Here is a 16,613-nt window from a genome sequence, read left to right as displayed (position 1 = left end):
AACTTACCTTTGCACTAGCTGCTTTCAAAGTTGTCACTCCACTTTCTCCATTTCAACTACCCTTGCCGGAGAATGACGGTTTTCTCCGCCGGAAATCAGTTTAATCCGGTGAACTACGTGGCCGAGGTGTCACAGCGCCTTCTAGAAGCTTCTCACTCCGGCGATCTCATTTCCGCCTTGAACTGCATTGCCGATCCCTTCGTCGACGTCAACTTCGTCGGCGTTGTCACTTTGAGGACACGAAGGACTGAGTTAGTTCTTTTCAACGAATCGCCGAGTCAGGTCCGAGTGGAGTTCGATGAGTTCAAATCCGATGTCACGCCTTTGTTCCTCGCTGTTCATGCAGGGAATGCGAAACTCGTGAGGAAGTTACTGGTACATCATCAATGTCATGTTCTGAAAATCTTATTACCTTTTTTTGATTCGGATTTTGAATTGATGTATTCAGAGTAAATTATATCGACACTCTTAAAGTTTTCATAAAATTACACAAATCATCCGTCTATTTTTTAAACTTACACTATGACTATCCTTCTAGCAGAATCGTACCTTCTTAGAGAATAATTAAGTTAATCAAAAAATGATGAGTTCTTTTCCCAATATACCATATTTATTATTTTGTTTGAGTTAATTATATTTATTATCGTTTTTTCTTTAAAAAATTACACTTATTCTCTTAGAAAGATAGTACATATACGTGAGGTTTGTATAATTTCATTAAAATTCAAATACTATGTATTTTACTCTTTTATTGTTGTCTGATTTTTGAATTTTTTTTTTTACTTTCGAAATTGTTTTAAACTGTGTTTCTGCATTTTGTCATGTCGCTGAAATGTTAAAAAATTGTGTGTTTTTATGGAATGTGTGATTTGCATGCAATGAAATTTAATGTGAATGTTCTGTTCGCTTTGTCTTTTATCCAGAGTTGATGATTATTGTAGTTCTGCTTTGAAAATGCAGTTAGAAATTGATTTTCAAAATCAAAAAGTTTCTCACTGAATCGGTACTAAAGCTAATTGGAGAGTTTTTCTACTTCCAAATAGCTAATTAATTATTCTCTTGGGTCAATAAGACACTTCTAACCGAATTACATATTCTAATAAGAGTTAGTTTTCGATTTAGAACTAATTGTTTTCTCGTTTTTGTTTTTGCCTACGTGTGATCTATGATAGAGCATTATGACGTTATTCGGTTATAAGGGTTGTCCTAAATCCAGATTTATTCCTATAAGGCTACATTGTTTTCTTCCTAACCTTCAACACTATGACCTAAATGGAAGAATTTGGTTAAATAAAAAGGAAAAAGAGGAAAAATTCTATTGCATAGTCTTCTGATAAGTTATGATAATAAAGTACTAAAAGGTGGAAATTCATTTCAAATGACAGAATGTGGGAGCTGATGTAAACCAGAAGCTTTTCAGAGGCTTTGCAACAACTGCGGCAGTGAGGGAAGGCCACCTTGATATTCTTCAGATATTACTCAAAGCTGGGGCATCACAGGCAGCATGTGAAGAAGCTCTTTCGGAGGCAAGCTGTCATGGACATGCAGAGCTTGCAGAATTGCTCATGAGCTCTGAATTGATCCGACCCCATATAACTGTACACGCTTTGGTGACTGCATGCTGTAGGGGATTCATAGATGTCATTCAGACACTCATAAAGGTAGATGTCCAAGTGGAGAACATTTTAGAGAGTTCATAATGTCATAATGTTACCATCCGTAATCAGAGATTTAGACTGTAGTATTTTGCGGTCGTTTTGACTGGTATTATCTGGCACATTATCAAGTTGAAACCCACTGTCTCACAACTGTCAGCCCACCCTTGATAAGAGGGGGGTTTGATTTCAAAAAACTTCATTTGTCTTGGCCAAAAGCCAAGATTGTTGGCTTTTTACTAATATTCGCTCCTTGTGAGACAGTGAAAGGGCCTAACATAACCGTCTGAAGTACGTGTAAACCGATGGAACTTTGCTGTAGTATTTTAGCCTCCAAGCTTCAAGAGAAATTAAACAAACCTGTGATTTAACTTTTTAAGGGTACTTATCCTACTAATTATGCTAAAACTTATGATTACTTTCTTGATGGCAGTGTGGTGTGGATGTGAGTGCCACAGACCGTTTGCTTTTACAGTCAATTAAGCCTTCTCTCCACACAAATGTGGATTGTACTGCACTTTTTGCTGCTGTAATTCACAGACAGATCTCTGTCGTTTGTTTGCTGTTGAAGGTAATATTTTACATTGCCACCTTCCAGTGTTCGGTTATCATAATAATTTGGTAGTGCGTGTGAATATTACACATCTGCATGGTCCTAGTTTCTCTAGCCAACTTTTTTACTCTCTGAATTTCCTTTAAAGAATCACTATTTATTCTTAACTTACTATGTTTTTTTCTTCAAATTAATTTCAATTACTGTAATGAATTATGTAAGAAGTCACAAACATCTCACCTGAAGGCAAGAATTCATTATTTTGTTAATGTTGGTGAATATATTCATCAATCTGACAAAGGCACTGATATCCTCTGATAGCATATTTACAATAAATGAGATAATTGTATACAAAACCTATGGATGGCAACAATGCCCTGCATGATTCTGATTTTGGAAAAACATATATTTTCATGGTTAAATTTATAAATATGTGATCAGTTGAAAATGACAGATTTATATTTGTCTTTTCATTGTTAAGGATTTTCTGTTACTGCGATATGAGCCTCACAAGTTTTCTGTTAATGCGCTATGAGCCTCACAAGTGTTTTTCTTACAAATGAACTGCAGAATGGTGCTAGGTTAGACTATGAAGCAAGGCTTGGAGCATGGTCATGGGACATGTCAACGGGTGAAGAGATTCGTGTGGGAGCTGGGCTGGGAGAATGCTATCCTATCACCTGGTGTGCAGTTGAGTATTTTGAAAAGAGTGGTGATATACTGCTCATGCTCTTGCATCACGTCTCCCACAACGCTCCTCACTGTGGAAGAACCCTTCTGCACCATGCTATCCTCTGTGGCAATATTGAGGCTGTTAGGATACTCTTAGAATATGGTGTGGATGTGGAATCGCCTGTCAAAACAACTACCTGTCAGACAAAGTTTCATCCAATACACATGGCTTCTCGTCTTGGCTTATCAACTATTGTTCAATGTCTTATTGATTTCGGTTGCAATTTGAACTCTACAACAGACGCTGGTGATACAGCTTTGATGATATGTGCAAAATATAAACAAGAGAAGTGTTTCAACGTACTGACAAGTGCTGGTGCTGATTTTGGCATAGTGAATACTGCTGGACAATCTGTTTGTTCAATTGCTGAGTCAACACATTGGTGGCTTGGTTTTCAGCAAGCAGTGTTGCATACAATCCGAAATGGAAAGATACCCAAATCCAGAAATCCTTCAGCTTTCTCCCCCATAATGTTTGCCGCACAAGTTGGGGATGCCGAATCTTTGAAAATGGTCATTGGTTCTGGAGAATTTGATCTTGACTACCAAGATGATAATGGTTTTTCTGCAGTTATGGTTACTGCTTTGAAGGGTCATGTGGAATCATTCCGATTGCTTGTATATGCTGGAGCTGATATAAGCTTGTGCAATAAAGCAGGAGAAACAACACTAACCCTATCTGAATTTAATCCTAGATCTGATTTATTTGAAAAGGTAATGCTTGAATTTGCACTTCATAAGAGAAACTGCAATGTGGGTGGCTTTTATGCTTTACATTATGCAGCTCGTGACGGTAACTTGAATGCTGTAAAATTGCTCACTAGTAAGGGTTATGATGTGAATGCCTTTGATGGTGGCCACTACACTCCCCTAATGTTAGCAGCAAGGGAAGGCCACAGGTCCATTTGCGAGCTTCTAATTTCGAATGGAGCCAACTGCAATGCTAAGAATACCAGAGGGGAAACTGCACTTTCACTTGCAAGAAACAAAGGAATGAAAAACGACGCAGAGGCTGTTATACTCGATGAACTTGCTCGTAGATTAGTATTAGGTGGTGCGTATGTTCAGAAGCATACTAAAGGAGGAAAGGGATCCCCACACGAGAAACATTTACAAATGTTAGAATCCAAACGTGTGCTTCGTTGGGGAAAATCTGGCCGCAAAAATGTTATGTGTTGTGAGGCAGAGTTGGGGCCAAGCTCAACATTCCGTAGAAATCGGTATAATAAAGGTGATGTTGATGAACCTGGAATGTTTAGGGTGCTTACAAAAACAAACAAGGAAGTGCATTTTGTATGTGATGGAGGATTAGAAGTTGCTGAGCTTTGGGTGAGAGGTATTAAACTTGTAAAGTAGAGCCATAGAGACATATAAATAGGAATTGGTGTTAGTGTGAATATGGTTAAGATGTATAGATCTTTGGAGTAACACTTCAACTCAAAGTATTTTCATGTTGCTTATTGTATAGATTTTGATCTCTATCAGTTATACATTTTTATTGAAGAAGTTGGGGATAGTGAAAATTGGAAGAAAAAAGTTAAGCTATCTTACAGCATGTGTTGGTTAGTAGTTGGTTTTGTGGGATTTTCTTCCACAGTGAATGCAATATTTTATAGCCAAATGTTGCTTTTGCAGTTAGAGGATAAAACTATAGCTTTTGCAAATTGATTTTGTTCTAAAATTGTCAAACATGTTGGCATTCCAAATCACTTGGTGTCTAGTGGTGTAATGCCCTACTCGATCCTCGTATAAATCAAAAAGTCAAATGTTTGATTCCTTAGAGCCACATTTGTTGCGAGAGGAAGCCACGAACCACGAAAGAGATTAGTTCCTTACCTAAAAAGTTAAGAAAATATCTTTGATAGTACCCAAAAAAGGGTACATATGTTATCTCATAAATTGTGTCATTGTATATACCATTAATTGTGGTTGATAGAAAAATAATTAATTATTAATTTTTAACTTAAAAATAATTTTTCAACTAATAATAGGCTTGTGGTACATGTACTAACACAATTTATGAGACAAATGTTGCCCCCAAAAAACACCTATGGTTATAGGGTGCACCTCTATTGTCCCATAATGTATATGGTACATGAAGTGATATACTTTTTAGGACAAAAGATTTCCACTCATAACTATGAAGGTAATAGTACAGTATATCATGGTGTGGATTATATTTTGGATGGAAAGAGCTAAAACCTATCAAATACTTATTATGTGGCCTATAATGAGTTGAACTACTATTTTTCAAAAACATATTTTCTAAAAAAATATTTAATTAGATTTGAAACCATTTAAAAAAGCCTATTAATCCTTACATATTAGTATATTTAATTATATTATATATTAACCTTTATACTATTATTTTAATATAACTAATATTATTATATATTAAATTCAAAGATGAGAAAGATATACATAATTAAAATTTAATTAAATTAATTAGAATTATGTACATGCCAATGTTAGAATTTTTAAATTATAGTTATGTATATGTTTTTTACTTAGAATTTCATATATAACAATATTAGTTATATTAATATATTGATATAATTAAATAGACTATCATATGTATCTAAAAACTTTAAATGTTATGTATGATTTTAAATAATTTTAAAGTATCAATTTTTAATTTGATATTGAAAATATTTAAGGCGGAAAATTTCATATTGATTTTAGAAATTTAAGAATCTATTATCAGAAAAATATTATCGTATAGATATTTCAAGGAAATGAGGACAGTCATTTAATTTCTTTAAAATTATTTACTATTATATTTAAAATCTTATGAGCTTATTCAATTTCTTTATCTAAAAATCTAAAATTAATCTCTAACTAAAAAAGACAGCTTTATAACTTGTATTTTGTTTTCCAGTTAATATGTTTTGTTTTAAGATCAAAAAATTTAATTAGTAATAGTTGTCGGAAGAGTCGATCACACATATTTAAAAGATTACTTGATTTTTTTTTTATTTCTCACAGATATCCTGCATTGAGTCAATATTGTCCGAACCAGGAATATCTATATGTTAATTCTCCAAGTGGACATTTTTCTATCCACGAGACTCGAATCCGATATCTGGGTAAAAAGTTGAAAGAATTTACCACTGTCGACCTTATCTTTGTGACTGTGTCTATTGTCTCTGTCCGCACAGTTATACAACAAACCTTTCTTCACTTGAGATATTCCTCAACCTCTTCAACTTCAACTTCAACTTCAACCCTTCACTCTCAAAACCTACAAAGATGAAATCTTTCTCCACAATTCAATCACCCCACCTTTTCTCTTTCACAAGATTTTACACTTCCATAACCACTAGGTACCTTTTCTCTCTCTTTTTCCATGATTTCTATGTTTCATATATAAGAAACTTCAACTATGTAGAGAGAAACTCAAAAGTGTAACTGAATCTAAGAATCTGTTTTATTGAAAATGATTGTTCAATCCATTATCCTGCATGCTCAGTTTCTCTATTTCATTTCTTTATCAATAGTCTAGAAAAGCTTGATATGAAGACTATCAACTTAGTTCTTAAGAACATCATAGAGACTAATGTTATTTGAGTTTGTTAAGACAAATAATGAAATTTCAGATTGAAAAATGTTTGTCTTTGGGATGTAAGATTGTGTAGTGAAGATAAAGATGTGACAAATGTGATTAGTGTGATGGAAAATGAAGAGAGGTATAGAAGAAAAATAAGTTGTAAAGGGTGATCAAAGAGAAAAGAAATGGAAAGAATATAGAAGTTGGTTCAGATTTCATGGATTAAACTGAGAGCCAAAACATTTCTCATTAAACATTTCGTTTTTAGAACCCGGAGAAAGAATATTCGGGGGAGGATGAAACTCATGGATGATGGTGTGCTTGTATGATAGTGTCTTGTAAAGATAAAAGATAGTCTGGTGTAGGAGGCTTCTACTTATTGGGTTCTAAGAGTGTAGATGTATGCGGCCTTATCCTAGCTAGGGGAGAGATTGTTTTCAAGAATTTAATCCATGACTTCCGGTTCATTAGGTATGAAGCCTTACCATTGTGCCGAGACTAATCGTCTAGCCTAGAGAGTAGATACTAATCGTCTTCTGTTTGTTTTCTTTTTTCATTTGCATGTATTATATACTTGCAGTCTTGCACCTTTTGCCATGTGAAGGTCTTTATTTTAATCAAGTATTGAAACTTTGTTCAGGTGAAAAGTGAAATCCAAATGATTTATTACTTTGCCACCCAGCAAATGTTTTATAAATTTAGATGGTATTTTCACACATTCAGTTGGTAGCATTTAGCAACTGAAAAATAACTAACCAATAACTGTGATATCAGGACTAGATTTACTTTTCCGGCAAAGCTCTTCTTTTGCCAGGCAAAATCTGGTAAGCAATTATGATTAAGATTATTAGTTTTTAATTATCTAATGTCAAAATTGCGGAGATTTATGTGCTATTCTAGTAGGCTTCCACTCAGGCACAGATGGGTCGTTAAACATAAAAGTGGTTCCTACGACTCTGTTCGCAGCAGAAAAGGAAGAAGCCAGGGCTGTATTGACCTTGTTTTTCAAGAAACTGGGCTTGAGCACTGCAATTGCAGCAAGAATCATCAACAAGTCGGATCTATTTATTGATCACCTTCTCGCTAAGCTTCATCAGAAACACAAATCTCGGTACCTCGTAGGTTCGGTTACAAAATATTAATAACTGCTCTTTTCGTGGCTTTCTTCAACATTGGGTCCTGCTAATCACATTCTGGTTGACGTATACAGGGAGAGAGCTTACAACTCTTGAGATCAGGGATGCTCTTAATACTTTTCTTGATTCCCTTCTTGAAGAGCATGGAAACAATCTAGTGCGTGTAGTGGAATACTATCCGGACCCACCTGGTAAGGAACAATCAACTGTTCTGCCGATCCCTCCTCCTCCTCGTCCAACTTTGGAGTCTAAGAAGCATAAAGCTGTGTCTCGAGTGAGTGAGATAGATCCGTTTGCTGGCAAGCTTCGCCCTCATATTGCTTATCTGATGGAGCTTGGTATGGAAATTGAGCAGATCAGAACTATTGTACGACGATTCCCATCTTTTGTTTACTATAGCTTGGAGGGTAAAATTAAGCCGGTGGTTGAGTTTTTCCTTGAGCTAGGAATACCAAAAGAAGACATCCCCACCATCCTCGCCAAAAGGCCTCAATTATGCGGAATCAGTCTATCTGAAAACCTTAAACCCACCATGAAGTTCTTAGAATCTTTAGGTGTTGACAAGAAGCAATGGGCAAAGGTCATCTATCGCTTCCCAGCCCTTCTCACTTATAGCAGGCAGAAGTTGAAGGAAAGCGTAGATTTCCTCCAAGAAATCGGCATCTCAGATGAGAGCATAGGTAAAATTTTAACTCGGTGCCCCAATATTGTTAGTTACAGTGTAGAGGACAATCTCCGGCCCACAGCTAAGTACTTCCGTTCTTTGGGGGTTGATGTTGGCATTCTTCTATTCCGATGCCCACAGAATTTTGGTCTTAGCATTGAGACTAATCTAAAGCCTGTCACGGAATTTTTCTTGGACAGGGGATATACTGTAGACGAAATTGGAACCATGATTTCAAGATTTGGAGCCTTGTATACTTTTAGCTTGACCGGGAATTTGATTCCAAAATGGGATTTCTTTATGACCATGGATTATCCAACATCTGAGCTGGTTAAATTCCCTCAATTTTTCGGATACAGTTTAGAAGAACGGATTAAACCAAGATATGCACGCATGAAAGAATCTGGCGTGAAGTTGCTGCTGAACCAGGTTTTGTCACTGTCAAGCAGTAACTTCGAAAAGGTACTGAAAAAGAAAATGGAAAAAATGCAAGTTAATCAGGATTCTAGTTTTATCAGCAAAACTGCTCAATAAGTACATGAAAATCGAGACATTCGGGCAAGTTTTGGACTAGAAGATACCATACCCCAACCTGATTTTTCAGGACAGATGGCACAACGACTACCAAATTATTTGGAGTGCTGGAACATGGTTCGATTAATATCCTCGGCGAGTATAGCTTATGCTTATGAACTTAAACATTAAGTTATATTGGATGCTATTGGTACAATGGACTATTGCTGAAGTTCTGCAGTGATTTTGGACCATGCTTGCTCCTACACCAAAATTTGAAGCAGAATTTTTGACATGAATAATCCTTATAGGCTCTACTTATAGAAGTACTTGTGACTATCTTTTTCTCCTCTCATACTAACTTGAAATGTATGTTGTGTATTAAAAGGTAGAATAGAATAGCTTATTAGAAGATGCATATAAACTATTTAGTGTCAAACCTTGATTTGTGTATGTTCTCTTATTTTCCTTTTAGTATTTGGTTACCATTGTATCTTTCATCCCTAGCCCATAGTCGGGGAGGATATCTTCTATCCCACAATATGTGTCACTCTATCTATTTCAGAGTCTCTTGATGCCAATGTTATAATTTAACTATGGTGCATAACTTTTCAGCCCATTTGTCAAACAATTCATTTCTTCGATTTGGATGGATCGAAAATTATGGATAATTTTATTATCTTTATTACATCTAACTTAAAAACATCAACACATATAAATCTTCACAATTACTTTCTAAGCATATGTTTTTCAACAATAGCACCTTACTACACACATGTCTATTTTTTTTATTATGTAAATGATACATTGATTGGTCGATAGTAAGGGTGTTAAAAAAGAGCGTAATGTTATAAATTGTTGGTGTAAAATGTCGTATAGACAGTCAATACATTATCAATTATTTATTTTTATTACTTCTTTGAAGATTCAATGATGATAAAATATGAATAATAAAAAATACAGTGACAATGTATAAACTCTACCTTGTGCATAATTTTTTTTCCTTAAAAAAAGTACAAAATAAAACAAAAAATCCTTTATTTTTTCCCAAAAAAGAAAATGAAAAGATAAAGCCCAACCTAATAAAAGGCCCATAGGTTGAAATCTATTTTTATTCTCTTCATTATTTCTCTCTTCTTAACTAAATGAGGGAAAATTCATTTTCTCTAGAACTTCTCTTCCCTCAATTTCTTTCTTCTCTTTCTCTACATGTCTATTTTTTCAATGTTGTGAAACCCGAGCCGAATATCAAACCGGAAGATGTTTTGTATTAGTTTTAACCGATTTAAACGATTAAACCGTTCGGTCAGATCGGGTGATTTCATATATAATTTATCATTTTTATATAGAAATACAAAATTTTATATAATTAATATTTATGTATAATTATATTGAAATAACATATTTCCATCATTTTTTGCACCGGAGTAAAACAAAACATTAGAGTAGCATTTTATTTTTTAAAATTTTAAGTCAACCGTCCGGTTCACTTCCCGTGTTATTCCGCTTCAACCGGGTTTAACGCGGTCAGACCAAAATTTCTCCGGTTCAACTATCATTCGATTAAAACTATAAATCAGGATCGTTTTTAAATCCGGTCAGCAGTCAAACTGATCAGACCGCCCCATCCGATCTGGTTATCACAAGAGTGATTTTTTTTAGTAAAATGAGAGATACTTTAAAAAAAGTAGAAAAGAAAAGGTAAAGCCCAGCCTAATAAGAAGGCCCATAGGTTGAAATCTAAGCCCAGAATTTGATGTCGTTTTTGAAGTGGCAACACAATTGTGAGAAAGAAGAAAGAAGAATGGATCCAATGGAAGCTCTGATAACACAAATCCAAGGCTTATCAAGTTCCGCCGCCGATATCTCTCGCCTCCACACCATTCTTAAACAAACCACCGTCGATGTCTCTCTCCGTTCTTACTCCGATCACCTTCCTTCTCTTCTCACTAACCTTGATCCTTCTCTTCATTCCCTTGGATTCCTCTATATCTTGTATCATCCTTTTTTCTATTTCTATTTCTTTTTTTTCATTCATTTTTTGTTTAAATTATTCATTCTAATCATTTACATGTTTGATGTGTTCACAGAGATGCGTCCATTGCTATTCCGGTTTCAAAACCCCAAGCTGAGATATTGGTTCCGATTGTCACTACATTTATCGTTGCTTGCAGTGTTGAACAGATTCAATTGGCGCCTGATAAATGTAATGTAACTATTTTTTGTATATATTTGTGTTGAGAAAAAATCATAATGTTGTATTTATCATAGTTATATGGTTCCCTTGATCAGCACTAAATTTATCGGGTTTGGCGTATTGGATCATTGAAACACGATTCTCTCATTTTGGTATATAGAAGTCTTTTTTAATAGTAATAATGTAAAAAAAATGTTGGTATATTTAAGTGTGAAGTCTCGTATTGTATATGAGGTGATGGTAGGAAGAGGTTATAAGAACTATGAACCATTGCGTTGAGTTTTCCGTTCAAGATGTGGTGTCTTATGGTAGCTATTTCCATGATTCAGCAACAATGGGACTCCCAAGTGGTTGGAGGCTCTATGGTCCAACAAGAGTGTTGACCATATAGAATGGGGTGCCTCGCAGAGGAACCAGTATTGAGAACCATGTAACTATGGTTTTCATTGTCAATTGTTTCTATGGTCTGGAAACAGTCTCTCTGCTTGCGGAGTAAGACTGCGTATATTTACTATCCCAAACCCCACTAAGTGGGACTTTCGTGCATTGGGTCACCCTTTTTTTTCTCTGTGTCTTGCTTTGATTGATATTTTTTGTTTTGTTTGTGGGTTTCTGTAGTTGTATCTGTGTGTAAGAAGTTGAAGGACCAAGTAGTTTTGTTGGAGGCTCCCATACGCGGGGTGGCTCCCATGTTAACTGCTGTTAGGAAGCTTCAAGTCTCCACGGAACGTTTGACTCCACTACATCCAGAGTTTCTTCTGCTGTGCTTGTTGTCAAAGTCCTACAAAACAGGTCTGTCAATATTGGATGATGATATTTTTGAAGTAGACCAACCCAGAGATCTTTTCCTATTCTTTTATTATGGGTAAGTTACTTTCTTCCATTGTTTATTTTTAAGCAAAGAAATAGGGTGAGGAAGTGTCCATATTTAGGTTGTGGAATATACAGTAATTTATTTTAAAATTGGATGCAATGAAAAGAATTCTTTAGCATTGGTAAACTTTGACTTGCTAGCATATTGGTTTTTTTTTTACAGCAGTGGTATGAACTCTTGCATATCATTTCATTTTAGGGTAATTATGAGCTGGAAAGGGGAAGGGATCAAAAGGAAATTAAGGGTGATATGGAAAGAAGTTTAATTAATAAGTTTCCTTGTGCATGTTTTGATGTTTGCAATCGTCCAAAGTCGTCCGAATTGATTGAACTCTAATTTGTTAAAATTAATAAGGTTTTTTTTAGAGTTACATTATAATCCCCCATTTTTCCTTACCTCATTTTACAGAACTCTTAAAGCAAGGTTGAGGTATACTTTAAACCTTATCAATTACCATTCCCCTAATGTCCCCTCCTAAATCCCCCACCAAACACGGCCTTTCAAATTTATGATTATTAGTGCTCATATGATTTGATCCATAGGATAGCAGTACCAGTAAGGCTGGCCATTCGGCAGGAAACCCTGAAGCCATATAAACCCCACATCATATTGGACTAAAGTCCCATACTCTGCAATTGGGTCCTAATGTTCTAACATGCTCTGCAGCCGTGGCACCTACATAGGCTAGCTATGACCAGCCCGTATGGCTTGTCTTGGGCAAAGTCATGCCTGTGTCACCACCTCTGTTGTTTGTTTGCTACTAAGAGGCATGGTGGAAGGCTCTCATATCAAATTGTTAGGTATCTGTAAACTGAAGTATAACATTAACTTTCTGTATGTGTTCTGAAACTGATACCAGTGGGATGTTAGCCCAGAAAAGCATCTGATTTCCAAAATAAACTTATTTGTTTCAGTTCTACTTTAGGACAAATTATACCATCCCTCATGTTTTGGGGATTTAATTCCAAAAGGCAAGATAAATCCCAAAAAACATAAAGGGTGGCTAACTGCATGCGGTTCCCGCCTAGTGGGGTCTAGTGTAGATGTGTGTAGCCTTATCCCTGAAACGGAGAGAGTGTTTTGAGGATTTGAACCTGTGACTTCTTGGTTACTAAGAACAACCTTACGATTGTGCCGAGGCTCACCCTCTTATGCTATCCCAAAAAGCATGATGAATAAAATAATTGCAAGTTTTTTCATCTCTACCCTTCTCTAACAAACAACTACCAAGTGAAATTAAATTCTCTATTCTCTGCATTTCCATTGTTTTATCCAGTTTTCCCAATTTCCGATTATTTGTTTCTTACCAAGCTCTGTAACACACCTTCAATGTGAAAAACTGAGAGATAAGTTAGTCTCTAGTCAGCACATGCCTGGACTTTCATTGAAGTTTTGTTGTTTTCCTTTATTGCTTATCTTCTAGACTCCACTTCCCTGCAAATGAATGACTATTCAATTGCAATTATGTCATGCCAACTATTCTCTTATCTAATCTTAATCATAATTAAATTGAAATGTGCATAGACCAGATTGATGAGCACTATGCCCTATGAATATTCATCTTAGCAACCAGTGATTTAGATTCTGATTTGGGTCATGAGTTGTTAGTGAGGAGTTTGCCTACCATGTCTGACTTTTGACTTTGTAACAGAGGCATTATATGCATTGGGCAGAAACGCTTTCAGAAGGCATTGGACCTTCTTCATAATGTAAGTAATATACACTCAGCTGTTAATTACATTGGTTATGGTTTGTTCGAATAAGAAACTTCTGGTTCAGCTATGTTTCTAGTAGCTTAGGTTTATATTTCTTTTTCCAGGTTGTAACTGCTCCAATGTCTACATTGAATGCTATTGCTGTTGAAGCGTACAAAAAGTACATATTAGTTTCTCTCATTCGTCATGGACAGGTAAGCAATTATACTCTTTATTGCCTTGCCTCTGTTGACATAGCATATTGAAGGATTGATATCTTGTCGCATTTCCTTTAGTGATTGCAAGTCGAATATGTCCTCCAGCATCACATTCCAAATGTCATATTTAGTTTTAGAAGACAAACCATTCTGTTTTTTTTCTCATTTTGACCAATTCAGCCCTTATTTTTATGAGGGACTTCTTTTTTGTTTATAAGCTGACCTGCCATATGTTTGGTGCCAGTTCTCTACCAATCTTCCAAAGTATTCTTCTTCAGCCGCTCAAAGGAACCTAAAGAACTTTTGTCTGGTATGAATACAATTCAGTTGAGGCTACAGTAGACAGGGGAAGCCTCTAGCCTTTTTTTTCATTTTTGTAACAGAATACCTACATTGATGATTGTACTTTTAAAGATATATTTTGAGTATGTTGTTTAATTTACATTGCAATGATTCCCTTCATTCATGTAAGAAAAAATATGCTTTCTTGCTTTCTGATTTGCTTTCTCATTTCCAATTTTCCAATTGTTATGTGTCTGTTCTTGCCGGCTATGGTTTTACTTCATTTCTTGGGTTCTTTGACTTTGTATTAGACAATGAGATGTATTTTTTACCCTGTTTAATTGTAATGACACCTGGTTTAGTAGACACTTCTCAAGTTTTCAATTGATAAGAGCTTTATTTGCAACTAGATTTTGGTTTGTGATCTGAGTTCTGAACTTATGTCCAGTGAGGCCGGCATTAAGATGTTTTCAGTATGGAGATTTCTTAATTTACTATCACCTTATTCTCTGGATACTGTAAATTGGTCTTTGCAATCTGTCAGTTACTATGAAAAACCCTTGCAACAATATGTTTATTTCAGTATACTTCTGGGTTTGCTTTGGAGGGATCAATCTTAGTTGCAATTTTGTGCCTTACCTCAATTTACTCTTATTCATAGATTTGGTCTTTTAGAATCATTTTCTTGTATGATCAGCTTGAATGGATGCCTGACTTAATATTAGCTATTTTGATTCATTACTTTGAAGCACATTGGTTGAATTTCATTTGATATTCTTTCCTAGTATATCTTTTGACACGAGCCAGGATAACCTCTTCCATTTTTCCTCCCATTTGAGCAGCCTTACATTGAATTGGCAAATAGTTATGGCATTGGCAAAATTGCATTATTGGAAGAGTATGTCCAGACGAACACAGAAAAGTTTGAGTCTGTGAGTTTTCTAACATCCTTATCCTTTCTTTGAAGCATCATGCATTTTGACTATAACTCTTCCTGTCTATCTTCTTTTTTTATGTTTTGTTGTTAGTTATTACTTATAAAGCTTTCTTTGAAATTATATGTTTACATGACTGTGTTTCTGTGAATTTTGTTTGTTTCAGGACAACAACCTTGGACTGGTTAAGCAGGTTGTATCGTCCATGTATAAGCGGAATATTCAAAGGTTGACCCAGACATACTTGACCCTTTCTCTCCAAGATATAGCCAACACAGTGCAGCTAAATAGCGCCAAGGATGCTGAAATGCATGTGCTACAAATGGTGCTCCTCAGAATACTCTATTTTTAATCATATTCATGTAGGCATGTAGCATTAACATTTTACCATTATTAACAAATTCCTGAACTACAGATTCAGGATGGTGAGATATATGCAATGATCAACCAGAAGGATGGAATGGTGAGCTTCTTAGAGGATCCTGAACAATATAAAACCTGTGAGATGATTGAACATATTGATTCATCAATCCAGAGGTATGCTTTTGGTACTTTTTCTGTCGTAAATTAAGCCCAATGACCTTCCTGTACTGTATGATCGGAAAACTTCAAGTCCAAATATCCTGCCAAAGCAGTTTTTAGTTAATGCCTTTAATGGTTTATTTAGCAGTGATCTGAGTTAATGGTATGTCCCTCCGGGTGTGCTAAGCATTTTTCTTAATTACTGCCCAGGGTAATGGCACTATCAAGGAAACTAGCTACAGTGGATGAGCAAATTTCTTGTGATCCCATGTACTTGTCCAAGGTGAATCTGATTAATTGTTTTCACCCCGCTATCTAATTTGTATGTAAAATATTGATTACTAACAACAGTGACTATGAACTCAGGTCGGGAGAGAGAGACAGAGATATGACTTTGACGACTTCGATGTTCCACAAAAGTTCAATATCTAAGGCGAGGCCGCATGCTCCTAAAGGTTTCTATTATCTTGTGAGTGATGCAGCAGATTTGGTTCATTAATCTGCGTATAGTAGATTGGTTTCTTCTGCTCCCAAATGGAAGAGTTTGTCTGTGATTATAAACTTTGTTCTATTTTGGGAATTAGCTCAGAGGATGCTGAATTATCTTTTAGCTATAAACTAACACTTTTTTACTGCACTCTTTGTACATTTATGCCTGATCTATTGACCTATCTAAATGTAGTTGTTATATGGGTGAGATCTCAAGTTATATACCCTGAATGTATTTTGCTAATCCTGTTAGGGGTTGTCAACCTTCTAGCTTTGGTAATTTATGAGAGGTATATGGGGAATAAATTGCAATAGTAGGGTGTGGTGTGCTTGGTAACCATAATTTAAGGGGCATATAGGATTAATTCACTTAGATGCAATTATACCAACACTAATGCACTAAATCTCCCATCAGAACTTTGTAGTTAAGCGCTTTTAGCGAGAGTAGTACTAGGATGAGTGACCTCCTGGGAAGTCTTCGTGTTGCACCTCTTTTTAAGAGGGTGAGCTTGGTGTCTCGGTAAGGTTGTTTAGTGACCACGAGGTCACGGATTCAAATCATGGAAATCCTCTCTGCTTAAAGGGTGAAGCATGCGTACATC

General features: G+C 35.7%; 3 protein-coding genes and 1 long non-coding RNA gene across 7 annotated transcripts in view; 3 read left to right on the top strand and 1 right to left on the bottom strand.

Annotated features, from left to right (window-relative positions):
- LOC109335104 (ankyrin-3-like) lies at positions 1-4,584 on the top strand. Its single transcript, XM_019571175.1, has 4 exons — positions 1-375; positions 1,386-1,661; positions 2,089-2,226; positions 2,779-4,584. The coding sequence occupies exons 1-4, from the start codon at positions 73-75 to the stop codon at positions 4,294-4,296; spliced, it is 2,235 nt and encodes a 744-aa protein (XP_019426720.1). The 5' UTR covers positions 1-72; the 3' UTR covers positions 4,297-4,584.
- Positions 6,070-16,613, top strand: part of LOC109335853 (transcription termination factor MTERF5, chloroplastic) — a 39,870-nt gene continuing 29,326 nt past the window's right edge. The window contains exons 1-4 of one of the 4 annotated variants that reach the window (XM_019572079.1): positions 6,070-6,263; positions 7,262-7,311; positions 7,388-7,609; positions 7,698-8,392. In XM_019572079.1, coding sequence (XP_019427624.1) covers positions 6,190-6,263; positions 7,262-7,311; positions 7,388-7,609; positions 7,698-8,392 — 1,041 coding nt within the window. In that variant the 5' untranslated portion in view covers positions 6,070-6,189. Of the gene's footprint in view, positions 6,264-7,261; positions 7,312-7,387; positions 7,610-7,697; positions 9,075-16,613 lie in introns of those variants that run through there. The other 3 variants (XM_019572080.1, XM_019572078.1, XM_019572077.1) reach the window with 3 other exon arrangements.
- On the bottom strand, positions 8,891-9,413 carry LOC109335857. Its single transcript, XR_002106269.1, has 2 exons — positions 9,068-9,413; positions 8,891-8,980 (listed from the first exon to the last, which is right to left on the bottom strand). It is a non-coding gene; the product is annotated as an uncharacterized LOC109335857 (long non-coding RNA).
- On the top strand, positions 10,578-16,255 carry LOC109335854 (COP9 signalosome complex subunit 3). Its single transcript, XM_019572081.1, has 11 exons — positions 10,578-10,795; positions 10,891-11,006; positions 11,616-11,862; positions 13,523-13,580; positions 13,691-13,780; positions 14,028-14,093; positions 14,908-14,997; positions 15,167-15,325; positions 15,416-15,537; positions 15,733-15,805; positions 15,889-16,255. Exons 1-11 carry the CDS (start codon positions 10,605-10,607, stop codon positions 15,952-15,954), a joined length of 1,278 nt encoding a protein of 425 aa, XP_019427626.1. The 5' UTR covers positions 10,578-10,604; the 3' UTR covers positions 15,955-16,255.

The sequence above is a fragment of the Lupinus angustifolius genome, chromosome LG20, assembly GCF_001865875.1.
Source record: "Lupinus angustifolius cultivar Tanjil chromosome LG20, LupAngTanjil_v1.0, whole genome shotgun sequence".
Classification (NCBI taxonomy): domain Eukaryota; kingdom Viridiplantae; phylum Streptophyta; class Magnoliopsida; order Fabales; family Fabaceae; genus Lupinus; species Lupinus angustifolius.
The sequence above is the reverse complement of the archived record's forward strand: the minus strand, read 5'-3'. Positions and strand labels throughout refer to the sequence as shown.